General features: G+C 40.4%; 1 protein-coding gene across 2 annotated transcripts in view; it reads left to right on the top strand.

Moving 5' to 3' along the window:
* The window catches only part of SCAPER (S-phase cyclin A associated protein in the ER), a 410,821-nt gene that overhangs the window by 317,487 nt on the left and 66,830 nt on the right, over positions 1–26,504 (top strand). For both annotated transcript variants that reach the window (XM_043489284.1, XM_043489285.1), the window contains exon 26: positions 16,954–17,186. In XM_043489284.1, coding sequence (XP_043345219.1) covers positions 16,954–17,186 — 233 coding nt within the window. The remainder of the gene's footprint in view (positions 1–16,953; positions 17,187–26,504) is intronic.

The raw sequence follows: 26,504 nt of genomic DNA on the forward strand, positions 1-26,504 counted from the left end.
TCCTCCCCCCTTTACCGTCCTGCTAAATAACACTGCCATCTGTACCAAAAACCTAGGGAATGTTTTAAAACCGTACTTCCCCTTTATTCTTCCTCCCCATTCACCAAATATGCAATTAATCAGATTATTCTGTAGCCCCCATCATCTCTCATTTGTAGCAATACGGTAGCCTTCTTCCCTGCCTTCAATTTTAATCTCTACCATAACACCACGTTATGACAAGAGTCCTGTGTCTAAAATGAATCCTTCTTTGGCTCACCCATCACCTTCAAGGTTAAGAGCCAAAATCCTTAATGAAGCACACCAGGCATGTGATCCTGTAGTCTTATTTCCTGCTGCCCTGGCTACACCCAGCAACCTGCCGCTCTGTAGGGTCCGCACCCTTCCAGGCCTTCTTCCACGCCGCATTCTTTTGTGTATTCTACTGCCCCCGCCGCCACCACCCCACCAAGCTCTTCTCACTAAACTCTTCTCTTCGGTGAGACTCAGCTCAGGAGTTACCTCCTTCTCCTGGTATTCTGTGCCAGTCCTCACGGAGATTACTTCTGGGGTTGTACTTATTGCATGGAATTCTAATTATTCTTTACTTACCTATGAACTTTTGAAAGCAAGACTGCTTTTATTTTCATCCATTGAGCTTATCACAGAGCTCTAGGACGTAGTATTGGGAAAATGTTTGATAAATGAACGAAAGAAAGTATGGTAAGCTCATGTGCTTTAGAGAATTATAATGTCATTTCAAATGTCGTTGAAATGTGAATGACAGACATTTCCTTTTTCACATGAATTTGTCTGCTTCATAATCTACATACAACTATTTCTGTAACCTAAGGGATTCCTCCAGAACTTAATCTCCTTCCTATAAAGTGGGTAACATGGCTCAGTGATTATCTGTAACATCTCTCTCCTCACATCTTTTATTTAAACCTGTCTAAAGAGATTAACCCCAAACTCAGCTACCATTTCTATATGTGCAAAATGTAAAAATACCTATGGGAAAATAGTCTGAACATGTTTTTCCCTAAAATTCTACCTTTAAAACTTTCATTAAGAGGAGCTCTGCAGCTTTTGCAGACTATGAAACATTGTCTTTTGGGTAGCTGTTACAATGGGAGACAGTGTTTAAATGATTCATTAGCATTGGATGAAACCTGAATTTCATTTATCTAATTGTGATCACTTGTCAGAGTACTCTGAAAAGTGGTGATAAAAATTTCCTCACACTTGTTTAGTGCTTTCTAATTTTCAAACACTCTCACATGTCATCTTAATTAATCCTCACTACAGTATTGTAAAGTAGTTTAAGGCCCAGGCTTAGCAGTGAGACTGCCTGGATTGAAATCTTGACTCTACCATAATACAATCTCTCTAAACCCTAGCTTTCTTGTCTGAAAACAGGAGTAGCAATGCTGCTCTGTGGGGATACCATCTGGGTTCAGTTCAGTTCAGTCACTTAGTCTTGTCCGACTCTTTGCGACCCCATGAACTGCAGAATGCTAGGTCTCCCTGTCCGTCACCAACTCCCAGAGCCTACCGAAACTCATGTCCATTGAGTCGGTGATGCCATCCAACCATCTCATCCTCTGTCGTCCCCTTCTTCTCCTGCCCTCAATCTTTCACAGCATCAGGGTCTTTTCAAATGAGTCAGCTCTTCACATCAGGTGGCCAAAGTATTGGAGTTTCAGCTTCAACATCAGTCCTTCCAATGAAACGCCCAGGACTGATGTCCTTTAGGATGGACTGGTTGTATCTCCTTGCAGTCCAAGGAACTCAAGAGTCTTCTCCAACACCACAGTTCAAAAGCGTCAATTCTTTGGTGCTCAGCTTTCTTTATAATCCAACTCTCACATGCATACATGACTACTGGAAAAACCATAGCCTTGACTAGACAGACCTTTGTTGGTAAAGTAATGTCTCTGCTTTTTAATATGCTGTCTAGGTTGGTCATAACTTTCCTTCCAAGGAGTAAGCGTCTTTTAATTTCATGGCTGTAGTCACCATCTTCAGTGATTTTGGAGCCCAAGAAAATAAAGTCAGCCACTGTTTCTTTCCACTGTTTCCCCATCTATTTGCCATGAAGTGATGGGACTGGATGCCATGATCTTAGTTTTCTGAATGTTGAGCTTTAAGCCAACTTTTTCACTCTCCTCTTTCACTTTCATCAAGAGGCTCTTTAGTTCTTCACTTTCTGCCATAAGGGTGGTGTCATCTGCATATCTGAGGTTATTGATATTTCTCCCAGCAATCTTGATTCCAGTTTGTGCTTCATCCAGCCTGACATTTCTCATGATGTACTCTGCATCTAAGTTAAATAAGCAGGGTGACAACATACAGCCTTGACGTACTCCTTTTCCTATTTGGAACCAGTCTGTTGTTCCATGTCCAGTTCTAACTGTTGCTTCCTGACCTGCATACAGGTTTCTCTAGAGGCAGGTCAGGTGGTCTGGTATTCCCATCTCTGGAAGAATTTTCCACAGTTTATTGTGATCCATACAGTCAAAGGCTTTGGCATAGTCAATAAAGCAGAAATAGATGTTTTTCTGGAACTCTCTTGCTTTTTCGATGATCCAGCAGATGTTGGCAATTTGATCTCTGGTTCCTCTGCCTTTTCTCAGTCCAGCTTGAACATCTGGAAGTTCACAGTTCACACATTGCCGAAGCCTGGCTTGGATAAGTGTGATGAACTGAGTGAAGTCATTAGCATCGGTATCTCACGTTGTTAGGTGCTCATGTTAACTGCTATTATGCTCCCTACTGGCTCTTTCACTATTTCTGTTACCACTGTAAGAAAAATCCCTGCATAGTGACAGTGGATATTACTCTCTGGAAGAATCAGAGGCCTTAAGAAGGGGTTAAGCACTCAGGCTGTATGCTTCTGCCATGGTGGTTTCAGAGAAGGCTGAGTAGAAAACTGGGATTTTAATCATCACCTAGCAGTAATTAGCCCCTCTCTTCCCACCAGGGAGCTTCCCAGGTGCCTCAGTGGTAAAGAATCCACCTGCCAAGCAGGAGATGCAGGTTAAATCCCTGGGTCAAAAAGATCTCATGGAAAAGGAAATGGCAACACACTCCAGTATTCTTGCCTGGGAAATCCCATGGACAGAGAAGTGTGGTAGGCTACAGTCCATGGGGTCACAAAGAGTTGGACATGACTTAGAGACCACACAGCCTCTCACCAGGGTCAGTACAGACCATGCTGAGAGCTTGAATTTTTCACCTCACCCAGAAACAGTGAGACTCCCTCCTTCTCTCTCTCACCAGAGTGGGATCAGAAAGGGCCAAATAGAATTCCAGGACTTACCACCTTCCTCTAGTAACAAGTCCCACCACCCTTACACCTTCCAGTGGGAACCCTCCTGTGGAGGCCATTTGGGGAGCAGTAACATCTACCTCTCCCTCCCCAAACCAGCAAGCCAGTGGGGTATCAGTGGAGAACTACGTGAGGAGCCTGAACTCCTGTTCTCACCCAGCAATCATGGGCCATCATTCTCCGCCAAGGGTGGCAACGAAGGCCCTCCAGGGAACCTGCACTTCTGTCCCCACCTGAGAGGAACAAGGTGGTACCCTCGACCCCATACCAACACAGTCTCAGAAAAGGCCTTTTAAAATGCACGATTTAAATAAGATCCAGAGCCTTAAAATGTAATACCCAAGATATCAAAGATATAGTTTAAAAAATCAGTCATCCAACCAAGAGCCTGAAGAATATATACCTGAATGAGAAGAGAGAGCTCCAGTGTGGACAGTGACTGCAGCCACAAAATTAAAAGACACTTGCTGCTTGGAAGAAAAGCTATGACTAACCTAGACAGCATATTAAAAAGCAGCATCACTCTGCCGACAAAGGTTCATACAGTCAAAGCTGTGGTTTTTCCAGTAGTCATGTATGGATGTGAGAGTTGGATCTTAAAGAAGACTGAGCACCACAGAAATGATGCTTTCGAACTGTGGTGCTGGAAAAGACTCCTGAGATCAAACTAATGAATCCTAAAGGAAATCAACCGTGTATATTCATTGGAAGGACTGATGCTGAAACTGAAGCTCCAATACTTTGGCCACCTGATGCGAAGAGCTAACTCATTGGAAAAAAACCCGGATGCTGGGAAAGATTAAAGTCAAAAAGAGAAGGAGATGGCAGAGGATGAGATAGTCAGATAGCATCACCAACTCAATGGACATGAATTTGAGCAAACTCCCCAAGATAGTGAAGGACAGAGAAGCCTGACATGTTACTGTCCATGGGGTCAAAAGAGTCAGACATGACTTAGTGACTGAGCAACAACAATAGTGATAAAATACTTTCATTGGAGGAAACTGGGACATGTATATAGAACTACTCTATACTTTTATTTTCAGTTTCCAATTAATCTATAATCATTTTATATTAAAGAGTTAAAAAAGCTCATGCCAATTCACCCAGCCATATTTCTGTGAGCTTCATAGTCCAACATTCTTTCAACATCTTGCCTTGCTGCTCTGTGCTGCCTTACAAATCATCATAGCATCTAGTTAGATATGCAGGTATTATAAGCCCAACATTCCGTTTATGATGCACATTTATTCTCCTCATTGTACCTCTTACTCTTTTTACTCCTGACACTTCCATCACAGCAAATAAAATACTCTTTTTTCTGTTCTGTTTGACTTTTATTTAGGCTGTGTTGGTCTCTTGCCATTTACTAGGCTATATTCCAGAAAGTCCTTTAAACGTCCACTAGAAATTAAATGACCTCAAAATACTTAATTCTTATGATTTAGAAATCCCACTTCTGGGTATGTATCCAGATACTAAAATAAGCATCTCGAAGAGATATCTGCACTCTCATATTCACTGCAGCATCATTCATAATAGCTAAATTGTAAAAAGTACCAAACTTAAGGGAACAAGCAGAAGTGGTGCTGAGGAGGCATTTTATAGCTGTAAAGACTTGTATTAAAAAATAAGAAATATCTCAAATCAACAACATACTTTATAACTTAAAGAAAGAAAAAGAACAACAAACTAAACTCAAAGAAAATAATATAGCTTAGAGAAGAAAAAAGCTAAAGAAAGAATAGAAAGACAACACAGAAAATAATGAAGCCAGAAGTTGATTTTTTTCAAAAAGATTGACAGAGTTAAACCTTTAGTTCTGTGGACAAATTTTTTTTAAGGAGAAGTAGAAGACTGAAATTACTAAAATCAGAAGTGAAAGTGAGGCCATTACTACCAATTCTATGGAAATGAAAAGGATTGTAAGAAAGTACAGTGAACAGTTGTACACCAAAAACTTGGATAACCTCGATGAAATGGACAAATTCCTAGAAGCACAAAATCTACCAAGACTAAATCATAGAGAACTAGAAAATCTGAATAACCTATAACTAAGGAGGTGGAATCTGCAATTTAAACTCTTACAACAAAGAAAAGCCCTGTACCTAATGGCTTCACTGGCAAATTCTAGCAAACATTTAAAGAACTACTATCTGTACTTCTCAAACTCAAAAAAAAAAAAAAAAAAATGAAGAGAAGGGAACGTTTCCTAACTTATTCTATGAGGCCAGCATACCTTGATATGAAAGCCAGTCAGGACACTACAAAAGAATAAAACTACAGACCAGTATCCCTTGTGAACATTGATGTAAAAATCCTCAAGAAAATACTACCAAGCCAAATTCAGCAGCATATTAAGAGGATTATATACCACTAACAAGTGCAGTTTATTCCTGGATTTCAAGCTTGGTTCAACATACAGAAATGAATCAGTGTATTACACCACGTTAACAGAATGAAAGAATGAAATATACATGATAATCTCAATTGCTACAGAAAAGCATTTGACAAAATACAGCACCATTTTGTGTCAAAAAAAAAAAAAAAACACGCTATAAACTAGAAACAGAAGGAAAGTGTCTTCACATAGTAAAATTCATATATGAAAATCTATAGCAAACAATATACTCAGTGGTGAAAGACTAAAAGCTTTCCCCCTAAGATCAAGAACAGGCAGTGTCCATACTCACTGCTTCGACTCAACGTAGTACTGAAGTTCTAGCCAGAGGAGTTAGGCAAGAAACAGAAATAGAACTCATGCAAATTGAAAAGGAAGAAATGATCATTGTTTTTTCCTGATATGATCTTATATGTAGAAAACCTTCAAGATTCCACACAAAAGAAAAAACTGTTAGAACTAGTAAATGAATTCAACAAAGTGGCAGGGTACAGAGTCAACAAGCAAATGTAACTGCGAAGCTACCTTAATCCTATGGTGTGCATGTGTGTGCGTTTGCAGTCATGTCTGACTCTCGCGACCCCATGGACTGCATCTCACCAGGCACCTCTGTCCATGGGATTTTCCAGCCAAGAATACTGGAGTGGGTTGCCATTTTCTTCTTCAGGGGATCTTCCTAACTCGGAAATCAAACCTGCATCTCCTATGTCGCCTGCCTTGTCAGACGGATTCTAAGACAAAATGAATCAAGGAACTAAATATAAGAGGTAAAACAATAAAACTTGTGGAAAAACATAGGGCAAGGGTTTCATGATGTTGGATTTGACAGTGATTTCCTGTATATGACACAAAAGGTACAGTAACAAAAGAAAATAGACATATTGGACTGAATGATTTTTTTTAATTTGTGCATCAAAAGACACTATGAATATAGTAAAGAGGCAGCCTTCAGACTAGAAGAAAATATTTGCAAATCACTTATCTGATAAGGTATTAATATCTAGAATATATAGGAAATTCCTACAACTCAGTAACAACAGCAGCAAAATAAAGCCCAATTAAAATATTGTCAAAAGACTTGGACATTTTTCCAAAGAAGATATGTGAATGACCAATAAGCACATGAAAAGATACTCAACATCATTAATCATTAGGGAAATGAAATACTACCTCACATTCATTCATAAGGATGCCCACTGGCAAAAGATTTTTTTAAAAAAATGGTTTGGTGAGGATATGGAGAAATTGGAACCCTTGTGCACTGCTGGTGGGAATGTAAAATGGTTACAACCATTGTAGAAAATGGTGTTTTCTTTAAAGTGTCTAAAGGAACTAATTCTTGAAAAAATTAAAAATAAAATTACCATATGGTCCAGTAATTTCACTTCTGAGTATATACCGAAAAGACTTGCAATCAGAATCTGCAAAAGGTACTTATACACCCATGTTCATAGCAGCATTATTCACAGTAGATAAAATGTGGAAACAAACCCAAATGCTCATCAACCAATGAGCAGATAAATAAAGTTGTGGTATATCCATACAGGGAAGTGTTATTCAGCCTTCAAAAGTTTAGAAGGAAATTCTGCCGTGCACTTCAGCATGCGTGAACTCTGAGGATATTGTGCTAAGTGAAAGAAGCCAGTCACACAAAGACAAAATACTGTGTGATTCCACTTATGTGAAGTACTTAGCATAGTCAAAATTATAAAGAACGTTGAATGTTGGTTCCCAGAGGCCCTGGGAAGAAGAAAATGGAGAGTTACTGTTTCGTGGGTATAGAGTTTCAGTTTTACAAGATGAAAAGATTTAAGGGGATGGATGTTGGTGATAGTTGCACAGCAGTGTGAATGTATTTATTACCACTGAACTGTGCACTTAAACATGGTGAAGAGGGTAAATTTTATGTTATGTGTATTTTGCCACAACTTTTTAAAAGACATAAAAATGGGTTAAGAGAGTAGACACCTCCTGATAATTGTCTCATATACCTTAGAAGGTGATATAGCCCAGGCTCTGGAATCAGACTACCTGGATACAAATTCTAACTCCATAATTAGCTAACTTCTAATTTTGAACCAATTTCTTCACTTCTCTAAAACTCAATTTTCTCACCTATATGGGGATAAACAATAGTACCATTTTCAAAGAATTTTGTGATCTTTTAAAAATACTTGTTAAGTACATATACAAGGAACTGAACATTAGTTACAGGGGTAGAACAGTGTATGAAGCACATTTGTCCCAATCTTCACAGAGCTTCTGTTTTACCAGGTATGGGAAGTAGTCTTCATGTGATTAATTACGTGATTACTGTTGTGACACATGCTAAAAGAATGTGTACAAGGTACTACTAGAAAAGCATAAATGGGAACTGACCAAGTTAGGAGGGTCAAGAAAGGCCTCCCAGAAGAAGTGACATTTATATTAAAATCCTGAAGCTTTAGTTTTTGCCTGTTAGCTAGGCAAAAAGGGAGGTGAGAGGATAATCTAGGCAGAGAGAATAGCCCTGAGAGAGCCCTAAGGTGGAAAAGAGCTTGCAGAATTCAGGGAACCAAAGGAAGGCCATTGAGGCTAGGTCCTCATGAGCAAGAAGTGAAGGGAATCAATTTAGGCAAATGAGGTAGATTTTGGCCAAAGCTGGACTTCGTAGGTTCGGTTAAGTTTCTGACTTTAGTCATAAATGTACACTCTGGAAGGATGTCAGATATGATCAGAAATGGATTTTCAGGGAATAAATACGAATGCAGAGAAACCAGTTAGATTATCAGAGTAGTCTGTAAGAAAGATTATGGCAACTTGGACTAGTATAAGTATGGCCATCAAAATGGAGTCAAGAAATATTCAGGATGTAGAATTAGAGTGTGTATATCTGCTCAGTTCGAAGAAAGCAATGGCACCCCACTCCAGTACTCTTGCCTGGAAAATCCCATGGACGGAGGAGCCTGGTAGGCTGAAGTCCATGGGGTCGCTAAGAGTCGGACACAACTGAGCGACTTCACTTTCACTTTTCATTTTCATGCGTTGGAGAAGGAAATGGCAACCCACTCCAGTGTTCTTGCCTGGAGAATCCCAGGGATGGGGGAGCCTGGTGGACCACCGTTTATGGGGTCACACAGAGTCGGACATGACTGAAGCTACTTAGCAGCAGCAGCAGCATCTGCTCAATTATTTCAGTCGTGTCTGACTCTTTTGCGACCCCCATGGACTGTAGCCCACCAGGCACCTCTGTCCATGGGATTCTCCAGGCAACAATACTGGAGTAGATTGCCATGCCCTCCTCCAGAGGATCTTCCCAACCCAGGGATCGAACCCATGTTTCTTGCATCTTCTGCATCGCAGGCAGATTCTTTACCACTGAGCCACTGAGGAAGCCCTTAGAATTGGTAGCTTTTGGTAATGAATATATAGAGTAAGGGGGGCTTCCCAGGTGGCACTAGTGATAAAGAACCCTCCTACCAATGTAGGAGACATAAGAGTTGCAGGTTCGATCCCTGGGTCTGTAAGATGCCCTGGAGGAGGGCATGGAAACCCACTATGTGTATTCCAGATAGATGGCTTTATTTGAATAATTTCATGATCATAAATTAGACCTACAGAATCATAGACTCTGAGAATAAAAAGAGGCCTCAGAGATTAACCACTCCATCCTCCTACTAGGAAAGATACAGTGATGTTGGGATAAATCACTATACATGAAATCAGGCCTTCTGAATTTAAGAAGCTGTGTTATCACTTACTGACTTCACAAGCTTGTTCAAGTTGTTTTACCTTTCTGAGCCTCTGTTTTCTCACTTGTACAATAAGGATAATAACAGATATATTTGAGGTTTGCTGTAAACATTTAATGAATTAAAGTACCTCTCATCATCTTACTTCCAACAGACTCAGCAAATTTTAAAGCTAAATGCCCTTATTTTATGCATAAAGATTGGACATACACAGGTCATGTTGGTAACAATGGCTACAGTAGAATGAGACCCTAGCCGCCTAGCTCTCAACACAGTAATCTCAACACATCAGTACTGCTTTGTAAATGCTTCTAGAACCTACTCATTCTTTCATTTCACAAACATTTAAAAGCACCAGGTAGATAGTAGGCACCTTAATTGCAGAGACAAATAGCTTACAGTCCAGTAGAAAAGACAGATTGTTACTGTTGTTAGTTACTAAGCCGTGTCCGACTCTTTGCAACCCATGGACTGTAGCCCACCAGGCTCCTCTGTCCATGGGATTTCCCAGGCAAAAATACTGGAGTGGGTTGCCATTTTCTTCTCTAGGGGATCGAACCCAGGTCTCCGGCATTAGCAGGTGAATTCTTAAGCGCTAAGTCACCAGGAAAGCCCAGAAAAGACAGATAAGAGACATTTAAAATGCACTGGTATTAGTGCTACAACAAAGCAGAACGTGCACAGGATATTTGGAGACTGCAGTGAGGCACACGACTTATGTTGGCAGGAGGGGGAAATAGAAGACATACCCCAGAGAGTGCAGCAACTGAAGCAGGAGTAAGAGGTGGAGAAGAAGTAGAAGACCGCATGGAGAAGGGGGTAATAGGCAAATTCCTTTCTGCCTTCTACTCACTTCACAGATTCATCCAGGGTGACTGCATACTGTACATTTTTGTTTTTTAAGTGCTGGTTTTATTTTTGACTTGTGAATAAGTTATAATAATATCTTTTTAATTGAAAATCAGTGTCTAAGTGCATTCAACAAGTTATTTTTCTAACACCTTCTACATAGCCAGCGGGCTTCCCATGTGACTCAGTGAGTAAAGAATCCGCCTGCCAGTGCAGGAGATACAGGTTCAATCCCTGGATAGAGATCCTCTGGAGAAGGAAATAACAACCCATTCCAGTATTCTTGCCTGGAAAATCCCATGGACAGAGGAGCCTGATGGGCTATAGTCCATAGGGTCACAAAGAGTCAGACATAAAACAAGTGTTGTTTTAGGCGCCAGGAACAGAAAGAAAGTGAAGTCGCTCAGTCGTGTCTGACTCTTTGCGACCCCATGGACTGTAGCCTGCCAGGCTCCTCTGTCCATGGAATTTTCCAGGCAAGAGTACTGGAGTGGATTGCCATGCCCTCCTCCAGGGGATCTTCTTGACCCAGGGATCAAACCGAGGTCTCCCGCATTGCAGGCAGACACTTTACCATCTGAGCCACCAGGGAAGGGCAGGAAGTTGTTTTAGGTGCCAGGAACAGAGCAGTGAACAAAACAAAATCTCACCCTCATGGAGCTTATATTCTAGCTTGGGGAGAGAGGAAATATCAATACATAATAGTTTAGAAGGTGACCATTGCAGTGGGAGAAAAATAAAGCTTGAGTAACAGGAAAGGGAATTGGGTTTGCAGGAGAAGGCTGAAACTTTTAAAGAGGTATTCTGGGAAGGCTTTTGGATAAGGTGGCATTTGAATAGAGCACTAGCAGAAGAGGGGGAATGAGTCATGAGGATACCTGGCAGAAGAGTATTCAGGCAGAAGAGATAACAGAGCAAGAGCCAGCAGAGGGTAGTACATGAATTTAGAAAGATTGCTGAAGAAGTATATCAAGAAGGGGCTCTTTGGCCGTTATGCGTTTTTGGACTTTAACTTTGCAGAAAATAAGAAGCCAGGGATTCTTTGAGCAGAAGAATGATACGATTCAACAAAGAAATTTCCAACCATCAAGACCACTAAGGCATGCACTATAGAGTTTGCTAAAATTATTTTATGTAGGATTTTGACTGCATAAAATATATAAACAGTTTGAAAGGCATAAATGTATTAAAAATACAAATGTATTTGGGATAAAATACAACATCCTCTAATACTGTCTTAATATTGTTTGAGGAATTTTAAAAAGATAAAGTTGAAAAACTATTAGCCATTACTGTGTAATTTCTTTTCATGCTTTTAAACCAAATAAATCATCAGGGTAAATATCTTTCATAACTTCTGTTTTTATAACAGCATGTCATAATGTAACATGAGCGTAGATGTTTTATAAAATATCAGTGGTACAAAGACTGTTCTATGTCTGAAGACAGTTTGTCTAAGGAAGTAAAATGGTGCCAACAATGTAGAAACCTGTGTCTGATGCTGGAGCCCTTCCACATTTTTTTGCCCTTTTTTTTTCTTATACTCTGACACTGACTTGGTAGGCGCTTTCTAAACAATCTCCTGTTGGTTCTTAGTGAGTTTAATTCATATTCCAACCATTGTGAACACACTGTACAACTTAAAAATACTTAAACCCAACTTTACAATACTGAAAATTAGTTGGATAGTATTACCACTGATTACCAAGTTAATTTTGTCTCTCATGGGATCATATTACAGAGGGATAGATTTATACTACTAATAAAAGCATCTTTCTGGGTTGCAAAAAAGAATGTAGGAAGTTTTTGAAACATGGTAAGGAGATACTGGGGTGGGGAAGAATATGAACTCATCTTTTAAAAGTGATAGTGACTTTTAATTTAATTTTGCTAAAACACTTTGCTTCAGGGCTTGGCCCTATAGATATTGGGTTTCTCCTTGGAGTAGGTTTAGAGAACAGTACTTATTCCAGCCCTGATGGTTTCTTTCTTTTCAGGCAAGTCTCTTTCTCCCCTGGACCATGATTTCCTCAAATATAAAATGAAAAAATCTGATTCTAAGTTTCTTTCTAAATCTAAAACTATATGAAATACCGGCAGATTTTGAGAGGGCCAAATGTTTTTTGAGAGGAAGGAGAAATTTAATAAGTGTATGTACATGAAATCAACTTATAGTTTGCTGCTACTGTGAGAGTGAGATAATGACCACACCAGTGTATCCTAAAGAAATATACTAAAGGAAATACCCTGCATCCATTGAAGAGAAACTGTGGCTTTTAGATTTCTGCCTCAGAAGTGACAGATTGAGAGGAGCCAAAAGCTACGTAGCTCTGATTTTTCCCAGGCCAAGCCTGGCACATTACAGCAGGTGGTAAAGTCACACGCACGGCTACATGCTGGGAAGGTAACCTTCCCCTGCCCTCCACAGACCACCCACCCCAGGATGGAATGTGTTCCAGATTCAGGTAAACCAGGTGTGCAATAGACAGTGGGCAGGGGGAGGGGAGGATGTTGCCAGAACACCTTTCCTAAAGGACAGGCCCCTGAACTTGCCGTGTGCCCTTGGCCCAGCAGCGGTGTTAGAAGGAAGTTCAAACTCAAGTGTTAGTGTATATAAGCATATATCAGAACTCTAGATATGCATTTCATCTACTAAGTGTCCCAGAAGAGCAGGCCGCTAATGAGTTACTTTACCTCTGACAAGTAACAGTGATACCCAGCTAGACAAAAGACAACAGTACAGAGTACTGCTCTGGATAGAATATCCTTTACAGTGTAGATACCTTCTCCTTAAAGTTTCTCTTTATCAAGTCTCATTCTTGAAGACTAGAAAGAACTTTTTGTCTAACTGAAGATAAGCCCTTTCATACCTTAATTTGGGCAGTTTTGAAATTCTTTCTTAGGTGAAACTTCAGTTTCCTATTAAAACATTTCAGTAAAGTGATTTTAAACCGGCAGAAGAAAAATCTATGTAGAAGGATGGGGAAAACTTCTGTGACCATTTGAGTAAAATGATGTCCTGATGAGACAAAGTCTTCACCAAAGGTTACAAGCAAAAGAAAACTATTCTCAACAGTGAAAGGATCAGTGTTAAATGAGGAAATTAGAGAGAAAAACAGATTTGGGGGGGAAACCTGATGAGGTGAGGGGCTTAGACTGTTGGAAAATAAGAAATCAGGGTGAGAAAAATAAAAGACTGTTCAGTACAATGAGAGCCTTTGGACTCAGGTCCCTGGTCCCAGGGTTCACCATGACTAGCCTAACAAGGGAGGCTTGACTCCTAACCAGGAGGAGAGCTCCTTGGCTTCTGCAGGCCACAAGAGTTCTTCATATAATTGGCAGATTGCTAGAGAAGTTTTTCCATTTCTGTTTACTTTATAAGAAACTGGCAAAATGGTGTTTCTAAAATTAAGCAGAAATCCCCAATGGAATAGAAAAATCAGAAGTTGTCAGCTGTGGACAAAAAAGATAAAAATAGTATAAACATATATCTGATTTACTTGACCTTGATTGAACTTATTTTAGGGGACTGATGAAGAAGTTACATTTGGTCCTTGCACCACATTTATGGTTTCTGAATAAGAGGCTTAGTATATTGCATTCATAATTATTACAGCAGTCTTTAAATAAAATGTTTTCATGCTCTTTGGTCACGAGTAAAGTTCTTATTAATTAAGAACTTTTAATGGAAAAGACATCAGAAAGGCAGTGTTTGACCCATGATCAGTTTTCACCTCCTTCCACTAGAGACAGTTTCTCCAGAATTCTCAGAAAAAGAGATGGCCAATGGGAAGTCGGTGTGGGGTGAGAGAAAGCATGTGGCTTTAGAGTCTAACAAACTAAGGTTCCAATCCCAGCTCTTTAACTATAGCTGTGAAACTTGGATGTGTTGACTGCTATCTCTGAGCTTTGAGATGTTAATCTGCAAAAATTAAATGTGATGGTATAAGGAAAATGCTTAAGTACTTGGCATAGAAGAAAACCCTAAAAAATGTTAGTTTTCATCATTTTTTTCTCTGCACCCACCCAAATAAGTTGTGGCTCATAATTTAGCCTTTTTTTGAATACCTGAAGGTTGTCATTTTGAGCATAAACAGTTATACTGTTTTGTAGTAAATAATAATTTCAGTGCAAAAAAAAAATGAGTCCAGTAAAAGCAATGAGTCTCAGATTGCAGAGCCTTTAGTATTCTTATATCTGTTTTTTTTTCTTGTGCTTCAAGAATTAGTGTTATATTTTGCTTCCCTGATAGCACAGTTGGTAAAGAATCTGCCTGCAATGCAGAAGTCCCCGGTTCGATTCCTGTGTCAGGAAGATCCACTGGAGAAGGGATAGGCTACCCATTTCCAGTGTTCTTGGGCCTCCCTTGTGGCTCAGCTGCTGAAGAATCCACCTGCAATGCAGGAGAGCTGTGTCTATCCCTGGGTTGGAAAGATCCCCTGGAGAAGGGAAAGGCTACCCCCTCCAGTATTCTGGTGTGGAGAATTCCATGGACTGTATAGTCCATGGACTTGCAGAGTCGGACGTGACCGAGTGACTTTCATTTTCACTTTGCTACCTCTACAATGGCCACCACTTCTCTTTCATATTGTCCTTTCTGTTCAGCTATAAACCAGTAAACCACAGCTTGCTACACTTATTTGTAAAATCAGAGTCTACAGAGTCTAAATGACCTTACAGTAAGCAGAGAATCTCTGTTTCTTTGACCATGGACATACTGGATATTCAAATTTTAGATGAGCAGGTGATTAAATAAATGACATTAATTTTGATATCTCGGAAGTCTTAAATATCTTCATGATTCTCAACTATATTTTTAAAAGATCTGATTACTGGGTAAAAATGCTTCTAGAAAAGGGAAAGATTGCTAATAGCACGTGTATAGTGTTTTATTTGACACGTTTAGTATCAGTACAAGGTTTTTGAAATGAAAGGAATATGAAAATTTGTGATGTATGAAGAACCCTGACATAACCCAGAAATGTGTTTCTTGTATTCTTTCTGTAGTTTGTAAAAGAAAAGGAAAGTTGTGCCTTTATGGTGATTTGCTGAGTTATAAATGTGAAGTATTTACCTAAAGTCATGTGACCTGCTAGAGGAGGAACTGGAACTTGAACACAAAGCTGTCTGATCCCACGTTTAAACTTTCTTTCTCCCCGTCTCTGGCCTGTTGTCTCTGCCCCTTTCTTGGTAGCAAGGTCTTCAGGAGCCTCTGCTCCTGGGAAGAGTGAACCCTTAAGTAGCCAATATCACACGCCAAGGCACAGAGTTCCCAGTCTGGTAATCACATATCTAGCCACTGTGCTTCCAGTCCCCTTCTCTGTGAGAGCTGCTGTTCATACCCAGTTGTGCTTACTCCTGGTAATAGTAGGAATCATAGTAAGAGTAGCAGTTGCTCCTTCTTTTTGGATGTAGCAGATGACACTTCTGTGGGACTTACCTATGAGCCAGACATTGTGCTAAGGCTTTACATATGTTGATTCATTGGATACTGTGATTATCTTCATTGAACAGTTCAGGAAACTGAGACACAGAAAGGTTAAGGAACATGTCTGAGATCATATAGCTGGGGCTAGAACCCAAGCCCAAGTTCTGACCCCTTGTCCAACTTTTAAAAGCCATATTACTTCCTGTAAACTATAAGTAAACAGCTCAATATGATCCTGTGTATTAGGGGAAATACTATTATATTTTACCATTTTGTAATAAGAAATGCAAATTTTTTCCTCATAGAGGAATTTAGATTAGATGTTTTAAAAATCTTTGACAAGAAACAGTGCTGTTGTGGGAGGGGGGACACCTTCCAGGGCCCAAGAGTGGGCTCTTGTCTAACAGTCAGAAATGAACTGTCCGAGGAGACATGTGCTGACAAAACAAGAGACTTTATTGGGAAGGGACACCCCGGTGGAGAGCAGCAAGGTCAGGGAACCCAGGAGAACAGCTCTGCCACGTGGCTCGCAGTGTCGGATTTTATGGGGATGGGATTAGTCTCTGGGTTGTCTTTGGCCAGTCATTCTGACTCAAGAGTCCTTCCTGGTGACACACGCATTGCTCAGCCAAGATGGATGCCAGCAAGAAGGATGCTGGGAGGTGGTTGGACACGTGGTGTTTCCTGAACTCTTCTGGTTAGCGCTGGCTTGTTAGTTCCGTGCTCCTTACCAGGACCTCCTGTTGTAAAATAACGCACACAGGTGGTTACTGTGGTGCCTGACCAGGATGGGCGGTTTCAGTCAGTGTGCTTCCCATTAACAGTGCTACCAGTTAACCAGGTGGTTTGTTTTCTGAGTTTATACAAATTTTTAATACTTTATTCAGTTGAATAGGTAATATTTATTGAGTGCTTATTGTATGCTTAGGATGAGCTAAGTGTTTTATGTTATTAGCTCATTTAGTCCTCATAAGAACCCTATGTTATCAGTAATGTCATTATCCCTGTTTTATGAGAAAATTGAAAATTGGAAGTAGCGACCTGCCCAAGGACGCCTAGCTACTAGGGGCAAAATTGAGATTTGAACTGACAGTCTGACTTTAGAACCAGCACTCAAACATTCAAATAGCATTTCTAGAATTTCAGAATTATTTATGATTCCAGAAATTTTCTGTATCATCTGTTTATTTTTGGTGGTTTTATTGAAATACAATACTGTATTTTTTCCATCTAGGTTTATGTTCCAGATGAAAATAATGCTATTTTGGGAAGAAATACAAATAAGCAAGTTTTCGAAGGCTTGACAACTGGACTTCTCAAAGTCAGTGCTGCGGTTTTTGGCTGCCTGATTGCCAATCGACCAGATGGAAACAGCCAGCCAACTACACCAAAAATATCAACACAGGAAATGAAAAGCAAACACTCACAAGGTGATGCTTTTAACAGTCGAGTTCAGGACCTCATCAGGTAAATTTCTAGATTTCTTAAAACTTGTTTGTTTAAAAAAATTATTTTAAAATAATTTTAATTCTCAGGTCCCATGTGATGGCAAGTGTTCTAATACCATCCACAAATTCCTGATAGAAAATATACCACATTTTGTAGAGAGAAGGAAAATCCTATTAATGAAAAGTAGTATAGTTAAAGCTTATCTGTCATTCTTGATATTTAATATTCAACATTAGAATAGGTAGTTTCCAAGCTTTTTGTAACTGTTTTTGCTGTCAACTCTTTCCAACTCAAAGAATTTGTAAGAATTCCCGTATCTCAGGTCATCTCTGTTTATAAATTTGGTTCAGATTCTAACTACTCATAATAGCTATCATTAATTGTAGCACCCATTATTAGTAATGTATTGTGGTGTTGTTTAGTTGCTAAGTTGTGTCTGACTCTTTGCAACCCCATGGAGTGCAGTATGGCAGCTTCATTGTCCTTCACTATATCCCAGAGTGTGCTCAAACTCATGTGCATTGAGTTGGTAACCTCATTTTGTCAGAACTCTCCACTATGACAAAGAACTCTTGACTCCCGGTGTGGAAAGAAAGAATCTTTTAGGGGCTTCCCAGGTGGCACTAGTAGTAAAGAACCAGCCTGCCAGCGCTGGGGATGCCAGAGACAAGAGTTCAGTCCCTGGGTTGGGAAGATTTCCTGGAGGAGGGCCTGGCAACCCACTCCAGTATTCTTGCCTGGAGAATCCCACAGACAAAGGAGCCTGGCAGGCTACAGTCCATAGGGTCACAAAAAGTCTGACATGACTGAAGTTACTTAGCACTCACACAGAAAGTGTGGAAACTCTAGAGGACAATGATATCCTTTGGATCCTCTGTAGTTTTGCCCCAGGTGATGCTAGTGGTAATGAACCCACCTGCAATTCAGGAGACATAATGAGGTGTGGGTTTCATCCCTGGGTCGGGAAGATGCCCTAGAGAAGGACTTGGCAACACACTCCAGTATTCTTGCCTGGAGAATCCCATGGACAGAGGAACCTGGTGGGCTACAGTCCATAGGATCACAAAGAATCGGACACGACTGAAGCGACTTAGCTCGCACACACTCCACTATGACCCATCCATCTTTGGTGCCACTGCAAGGCATAGCTTATAGCTTTGTTGAATTACACAAGACTGTGATCCATGAAGGGGAGTAAAGTATTGTAGTAGAAGCTTTGCAGCCCTGTAAGTGTAGTATTTCTAATTCAGACTTTGTTCAGTTCAGTTCAGTCGCTCAGTTGTGTCTGACTCCTTGAGACCCCATGGACTGCAGCATGCCAGGCCTCCCTGTCCATCACCAACTCCTGGAGTTTCCTCAAACTCATGTCTATTGAGTCAGTGATGCCATCCAACCATCTCATCCTCTGTCATCCCATTCTCCTCCTGCCTTAAATCTTTCCCAGCATCAGGGTCTTTTCAGATGAGTCATTTCTTTGCATCAGGTAACCAAAGTATTGGAGTTTCAGCTTCAGCATCAGTCCTTCCAATGAATACTCAGGACTGATCTCCTTTAGGATGGACTGGTTGGATCTCCTTGCAGTCCAAAGGACTCTGAAGAGTCTTCTCCAACACCACAGTTCAAAAGCATCAATTCTCTGGCACTCAGCTTTCTTTATAGTCCCAACTCTCACATCCATACATGACCACTGGAAAAACCATAGCCTTAACTAGATGGACTTTTGTTGGCAGAGTAATGTCTCTGCTTTTTAATATGCTATCTAGGTTGGTCATAACTTTCCTTCCAAGGAGTAAGTGTCTTTTAATTTCATGGCTGCAGTCACCATCTGCAGTGATTTTGGAGCCCCCCAAAAATAAAGTCAGCCACTGTTTCCACTGTTTCCCCATCTATTTGCCATGAAGTGATGGGACCAGATGCCATGATCTTTGTTTTCTGAATGTTGAGCTTTAAGCCAACTTTTTCACTCTCCTCTTTCACTTTCATCGAGAGGATCTTTAGTTCCTCTTTGTTTTCTGCCATAAGGGTGGTGTCATCTGCATATCTGAAGTTATTGATATTTCTCCCGGCAATCTTGATTCCAGTTTGTGCTTCATCCAGCCTGACATTTCTCATGATGTACTCTGCATATAAGTTAAATAAGCAGGATGACAATGTAAAGTCTTGACGTACTCCTTTCCCTATTTGGAACCAGTCTGTTGTTCAAACTTTGTAGGTAAGGAAATTGCTCAGTGGGGTTAAGTGCTTTGCCCAAGGTTATGTAATGAATAAGTTTAAAATTTAAGTAGAATTGAGACTGGAACTCAGGTCTATCTGGACTTCTAACAGCTGTATATTTTCCACTACACAAATGTGGCAATTTCTAACACCTGTCCAAGGTCAATCCTGCTTCCTTCCACAGTCACCTTTTTCCGGGGAAATTTATTCCTACTCTTGACATTCAAATTCTTTTTGCCTAGTGAATCTGGAATCAGATAGGACATTTAATTTCCCAACAGGATTCCATCTGGTATTAATCAATTACCTGTCCCACCTAGCAGAAACTCCTCTGTGATCTGCACTGATCTCTGACTCTCAAAACCCATGCAATTTGTTACTCTTTGAAGCTTATAGTAGGTTAATAGGAGAAAGAGAATGCCCTCTTCTGCATTCGCTTCTTTCTCAGTTCATAAATTTCATCTGGTCTCTTGTAGTGCTTTCTTGGAAACAGTTGTTTCATTCAGGATCTTTTTTACCCTTGATTACTTTGTTAACTTGTTCCTTGCAGCTGCCTTCCCTCTCTCCCCAAGCATATTTATTGCTCCAGAGTACCAGGCAGGCCCTTTGGGTCCACAAACCATTTATCATGCAGCACTTGACTTTGACCCTCCCTGGCCTTTCTCCCTGTTGCTTGATCTCATTCAATTTCCCCATGTCCTTTTGGTCTGTAGAACCTGGCCCTCCCTGCTGATAAATGCCGTTCAGTCCCAGCATCCTCCCTTGGGCTACTGTGTGATGCAGCAGCCCTGCATTCTTGTCATCCAGACAACTCAGCTACATGCCTCAGCTACAGTGAGGCAGAAGGCCAGCCAGATGCTTCAGTGCAATTCCAGTGGGCCTGCCAGGAGAAAGTACCTACATTTTTACACTTATTATTATAGTTACCAGATCCTTCATTTAAAAAAAAGGTTATTGGGGGGGGAGGGGGGAAATAGCAGTGATGATCTGCCAAACCAAATAATTCATGTAATTCCTTTTTAGGCATGTAGCTTAAAAAGGATGATAGGCAATTACAGTGCTTCAGAGCAAAACGATGCCACCCTTTATCTGGCTTGTACCACTTTTGGTAAATATTGTTTTCTTATAGATAATGCATTGTTAGCTGGCTTGATGAGCCCTATGTGTAGGACCACAAACTTTATCTCAGATCTTCCTAGTGAAGCAAACAGAATATGTGTAAATAGTTTCATGCTTTCTTTCTCACCTTCTCAAATATGAACTGACAGGAAATCTCCCTCCATTCCCTCCTACAACCTGGGCCTTTTTTGTCAGTTTATAAATCTCTAACACTGTAAAGCTGTGAGGCAAGAGTTCCAGCACAGTTTCTTGCTCTGGTCTCTTGCCTATGCCACTAAGGTAGAGCAGGAACAGGGTACATCACTCTGGCGTATGTCCTTTTTCTCTCCTTATCTGTCATGGAAGAGGCAAGGGGGTGTCTAACTGAGATGAGGTAATAACAGTATTTATTCTCCTTATTTTAGATGGTTCAGTCAAGTTTCTAGCCTTAAGGGATCCTCAGAAATATCTATCACCTCAAAATATTGCCACTTGTACTCACCTTATGCCAGACACTTTACAAGGTCCTAGGATACAAAAACAAATTTAAAAAAAAAAAAAAAACCTTTAACAGAATATCCAAATAATATCTTTTGGCTATAAAACATTGGAATATTTTTGTAAGATGCAAATATTGGCAATTTCAAGTGTTTAGCATAGTTCTAGGAAAGCAGTATTGTGTATAGGATAGAAGCAGATTGCAATGTGAAAAAACACTGGTTTGAAATTTGCCCAGGAAATGCATCAGTCCTGAAGCGCTGCAATTCAGTTTTTTCCTGGCTCTACTGAGATATGGGTGGACATATATAACATTGTGTAAGTTTAAGATGTACAACATGATGATTTGTTACACATATATATAGGGCAAAATGATTACCACAGTGACTGTTTGTTAACAGCTCCATCACCTTACATAATTAACTTTTGCTGTGTGTGTATATTGAAACATTTAAGAGTTACTGTTTAGCAACTTTCAGGTATGTAGTACAGTACTGTAGCTTTTAGTCACCATGCTGTATGTTACATTCCTAGAACTTACTCATCTTACAAATATAAATTTGTACCCTTTAACCAACATCTCCCCATTTCCCCTACCTACCCCCAGCATTGGGCAGCAACCATTCTACTGTTTCTGAGAGTTCAACTATTTAAGATTCCACACAGTATTTACCCTTTAACTGTCTGACTTATTTCACTTAGCATAATGCCTTCAAGGGCAACCCATATTGTTACAAATTGCAGGATTTCCTTATTTTTTATGGCTGAATAATATTTCATTTTACACACACACACACACCACTTTGCAGGTGTGCTCAGTTGTGTCCAACTCTATGGAATTTTCCAGGCAAAATTACTGGAATGGGTTGCCATTTCCTCCTCCAGGGGATCTTCCTCACCTAGGGATCAATGTCTCTTGCATCTCCTGCATTGGTAGGCAGATTCCTTACCACTGAGCCATCTGTATGTGTGTACTTAGTCACTCAGTCATGTCCAACTGTTGGCAACCTCGTGGACTCTGGCCTGCCAGGCTCCTTTGTCCATGCAGATTCTCCAGGCAAGAATACTAGAGTGGGTTGCCATGCCCTCCTCAGGGGATCTTCCCAACCCAGGGATTGAACCCAGGTCTCCCACATTGCAGGCAGATTCTTTACCATCTAAGTCAACAGGGAGGCCCATGAATACTGGAGTAGGTAGCCTCCAGGGTATCTTCCTGCATTGCAGGCACATTCTTTACCAGCTGAGCTACCCAGGAAGCCCAGAGCCACCTGGGAAGCCCTATATACAACTTTACCACTTTTCTTTATCCATTCATCTGTTGATGGACACTTAGCTACTCTGGATAACGCTGCAGTGAACATGAGAGTACAAGTATCTCTTTAAGATAGTGATTAATTTCCTTCAGATATAAACCCAGAAGTGGAATTGATAGATCATATGGTGTTTCTGTTTGTAATTTTTTGAGGAATACTCCACTGTTTTTCATAGTGACTATACAAATATACTTTCCCACCAATAATGTACCAAGTTTCACTTTTCTCTCTACATCCTGCCGATATTATTTCCTGGTTTTTAGGGTTTCTTTTTTGTTTGTTTTTGATAATAACCATCCTAACAGGTATCGGGTAGTATGTCATTTTGGTTTTGATTTGTATATCCCTGATGTTTAGTGATGTTGAACATCTTTTCCTATATCTGCTGGCCATTTGTATCTGTTCTTTGGTAAAATGTCTATTCAGGTGCTTTGCCTATTTTTAATTGAATTATTTGCATTTTTACCATTGCCCTGTAGGAGTTCCTACAACAATTTGGGAAACATGGAAGTTCACAATGCATTTTTAATATACAAGCATTGTCTTTAATCCCACCAGCCAAAGATAATCAATCATTGGTTTTAATTTTGGTTTTGGTGTACATATATGTGGTTATTTTATGAAAACAAATTGTAATACTTATACATACTTTTTATGTCATACTTTTTTCATCATACTTTTTAATTTCTGTTTTTCCAAATCAACAGAAACTTGCAAATGAATTTCTACTGGCTTTCCAAGTATTTGATTATGTAGCAATGATTTGCTTCGTGCGTGTGTGCTGAGTTATTTCAGTCATGTCCAACTCTTTGTGACCCTATGGACTGTAGCCTTGCCCCTCTGTCCACAAGAATTCTCCAGGCAAGAACACTGGAGTAGGTTGCCATGCCCTCCTCCAGGGGATCTTCCCAACCCAGGGATCAAACCCACATCTCTTATGTCTCCTGCATTGGCAGGCCAGTTCTTTACCACTAACGCCACCTGGGAAGCCTAAGGTGATTTGCTTCAGGTGACCTATTACTTAAATAGGTTTATTCTACTATTTTACTATTATAGATAACACTGTAAAGAATATCTTTCCCTATAATTGATTATTGTTTTCTATTAAACTTAGAGAAGTATAATTTTGGAGTCAAAGAATGTGTATTAAGGATTTTTATCCAAATTGCCAAATTGTCCTACATAGAGATTACATATGAGTATGTCCTTGTACCTTCAGCCTAGACAGTGTTGAATAGCATCATTCTTTTGAGTCTTAGCCAGACTGAGAGGTGAAAATATTTCATTTCTTTATATTAGTAGTGATACTGCACATTTTAAAATGTTCATTGACCATTTTAATAGGACTTCCTTGGTGGCTCAGTCATTTGTGAATTGCCTTTTCATGTACTTTGCCCATTTTCCTATTGGAGGTATTGACTTTTTTAGTTGTAAAAGCTCTTGGTAGATGATAAAATCATTAGGCACCTGCATAGAGGAACAACCATATGAAGAGGTAGCAAGAAGACAGTCATCTGGAAGCCAAAAAAAAAAAAAGAAAGCCTCAGAGGGATCCAACTCTGCTGACACCTTAATCTTGGCTTTTTTGGCTTCCAGAACTTTTCTGAGATATGGGTGGAATATACTAAAGAACAGCCAACCATCTTGTACTATGAAACGGATTCCAGTGCTGTAGATGATACTCCTATTTGTCAGGATCAGTGTTGATTCCCTGTAGTAAATGCTCTGCTTATAAGGTCTTCATTCATTGCTTGTGAACTTACTGTGCCATCAAACAGATGGCCTCACTAGAAGCCCAGATAGTAACTATCCACAGACAAGAACCACTGTGAAAACTCAGAATGAAGAAAGTGGGTAAGCCTGAGGCATCCCCTCTGGACCTCAGAGACCAAGAAGTAGCACATTAGAAGGGTAAGAGGAGCAGCTACACACTGGCCACAAGACCACTCCCAGTAAGACTGAAGCATCCCCCTCTGGACTTCAGAGACCTAGAAGTGCTTCCACAGGCCAGCACAGCGCTATATGCAGCACCACCCCCCCCCCCAAGCCTGTGGTTCCTCCAGTACTAAGAAGGAGCCCAAATGAACATCTAGCTCCCCCAGCATTGTGGGACACTTCCACTTTGGTCTCACCGAACAAAGATTACTGGGGGAATCTGCAGGGCTTGACCACTGGGGAGCAAATAGAAAGGGGGAGTGTGGTGCTTCAGCACTCAGATCTTGTGCGATTGTGCTCCTGGCTACTATGGTGCCCAAGCAGAGATCCCAGGCAGCAGCTCTGCCCATATATGAAGTTGAGCTGTAGCCCCATCTGGTCAGGGAATTCAGTTGGCAGTTCTGCTGCTTAGGGTCCCCAGGCTGTACCAGCTATAGAGCTTATTTTACCATGCAACCTGGGCAGGAAAGCAGGTCATCATCCATGCCTTCTTGCTCAGCATTGCCTTCATTTCTGACCATCCAGGAAGGTCAGCTGTGGAACCTAGGGAGCTACAAAGTCCAAACTACAGCCCTGTTCAGGCAAGGAGTCAAGCCAGCAACCATGTCCAACTGTTGAGCTCAGCCTCTGACCCCACATAACCAGAAAGACTGAACAGTAACCTTGGGAAACCTCAGAACCCAGCTATGGTCCAACTCAACTACAGAGCATAGCCTGCAGCCCCACCCTATAATGGAGCCCAGACAAAATTCTTCTCAACCAGAGAGACAGTTTCTAGACCCACCCATCTGTGAGATACAACGGGAGATCGCTCCAACCAGAGAGGCCAGCCAGCAATCTTGCTCAATATCAGAGCACAGCCAGCAACCTGATCAAGAAGCCCAGCCTATGGCACAGCCTTTCAGAATATTGAAGAAAAAACTGCCAACCAAGAATGCTGTATTCAGCAATGCTGTCCTTCAGGAATGAAGGAGAAATAGACTTTCTCAAACAAAAAAAGCAGAGGAAATCCATCACCACTAGACCTCCCTTACAAGAAATACTATAGGGCATTCTTCAGGTTTAAAGAAAAAGGTGATAATTAATAAGATAAAAACATATGGATGTGTAATACTCACTGGTAATGCTAACCATATAGTCAGAAATCAAATCTCTGGTATTATAATGGTGATACATAAAATTCACTTACAAGCTAGTTTGAAAGTTAAAAATCAAATGTAGTAGATACAACCATAACCACAGAAATTTGTTATTGAATGAACACTATAAAATATGTGAACTGTAACATGAATAACCTGAAATATGAAGAAGGAGAAGTAAAAGTACAGTTGACTTTTAAACAACACAGGTCTGAAATGTGCATGTCCACTTATATGCAAGTTTTTTTTTTTTAATAAATACTACCATAGTACTACACAATCTGTAATTGGTTGAGTCTGCAGGTGCAGAACCAAGGATATGGAGTGCCAATGATGGGACTTGAGCATCTGTGAATTTTGGTATCCACAGCGGGTCCTGGGACCAGTCCCCCACAGATACTGAGGGACAACCGCATAAATTTTCTGTATGCTGTCAAACTTATCAACTTAAAACAGAAAGTAATATGCACCACAACTTCCTTATCCATCCATCTGCCAATGGACATCTAGGTTGCTTCCATGTCCTAACTATTGTAAACAGTGTTGCAGTGAACATTGGGGTACATGTGTCTCTTTCAAGGCATCAGAAGAGACACAGATGTAGAGAACAGACTTTTGGGCTACATGGGAGAAGGTAAGGGTGGGATGATATGAGACAATAGCATTGAAACATGTCTATTACTATATGTAAAATAGATGACCAGTGCAAGTTTGATGCATGAAGCAGGGCACTCAAAGTCAGTGCTCTGGGACAACCCAGAGGGATGGGGTGGGGAAGGATGTGGGAGGGGGGTTCAGGATGGGGGTACACATGTGTACCTGTGGCTGATTCATGTCAATGTATGGCAAAAACCACCACAATACTGTAAAGTAATTATTCTCCAATTAAAATTAACTAATTAAAAAAACAGAATCCAATAAATATATTTCCCAAAGAAAAACCTATAGTAGATACACTTAGAATAAAGAAGTCAAAGCATGCTGTCCCAAAAAGTCATCAGGTCACAAAAGAAGACAGCAAGAGAGGGAACACAGGTCAAGGGAGCTAAAAAACAGAAAATAATTAGTGAAATATCAATAGTAAGTCCCTACAGACCAGTAATTACTTTAAGGGTGAATGGATTAAATTCTCCAGTCAA

Source organism: Cervus canadensis, chromosome 17, assembly GCF_019320065.1.
Source record: "Cervus canadensis isolate Bull #8, Minnesota chromosome 17, ASM1932006v1, whole genome shotgun sequence".
NCBI lineage: Eukaryota > Metazoa > Chordata > Mammalia > Artiodactyla > Cervidae > Cervus > Cervus canadensis.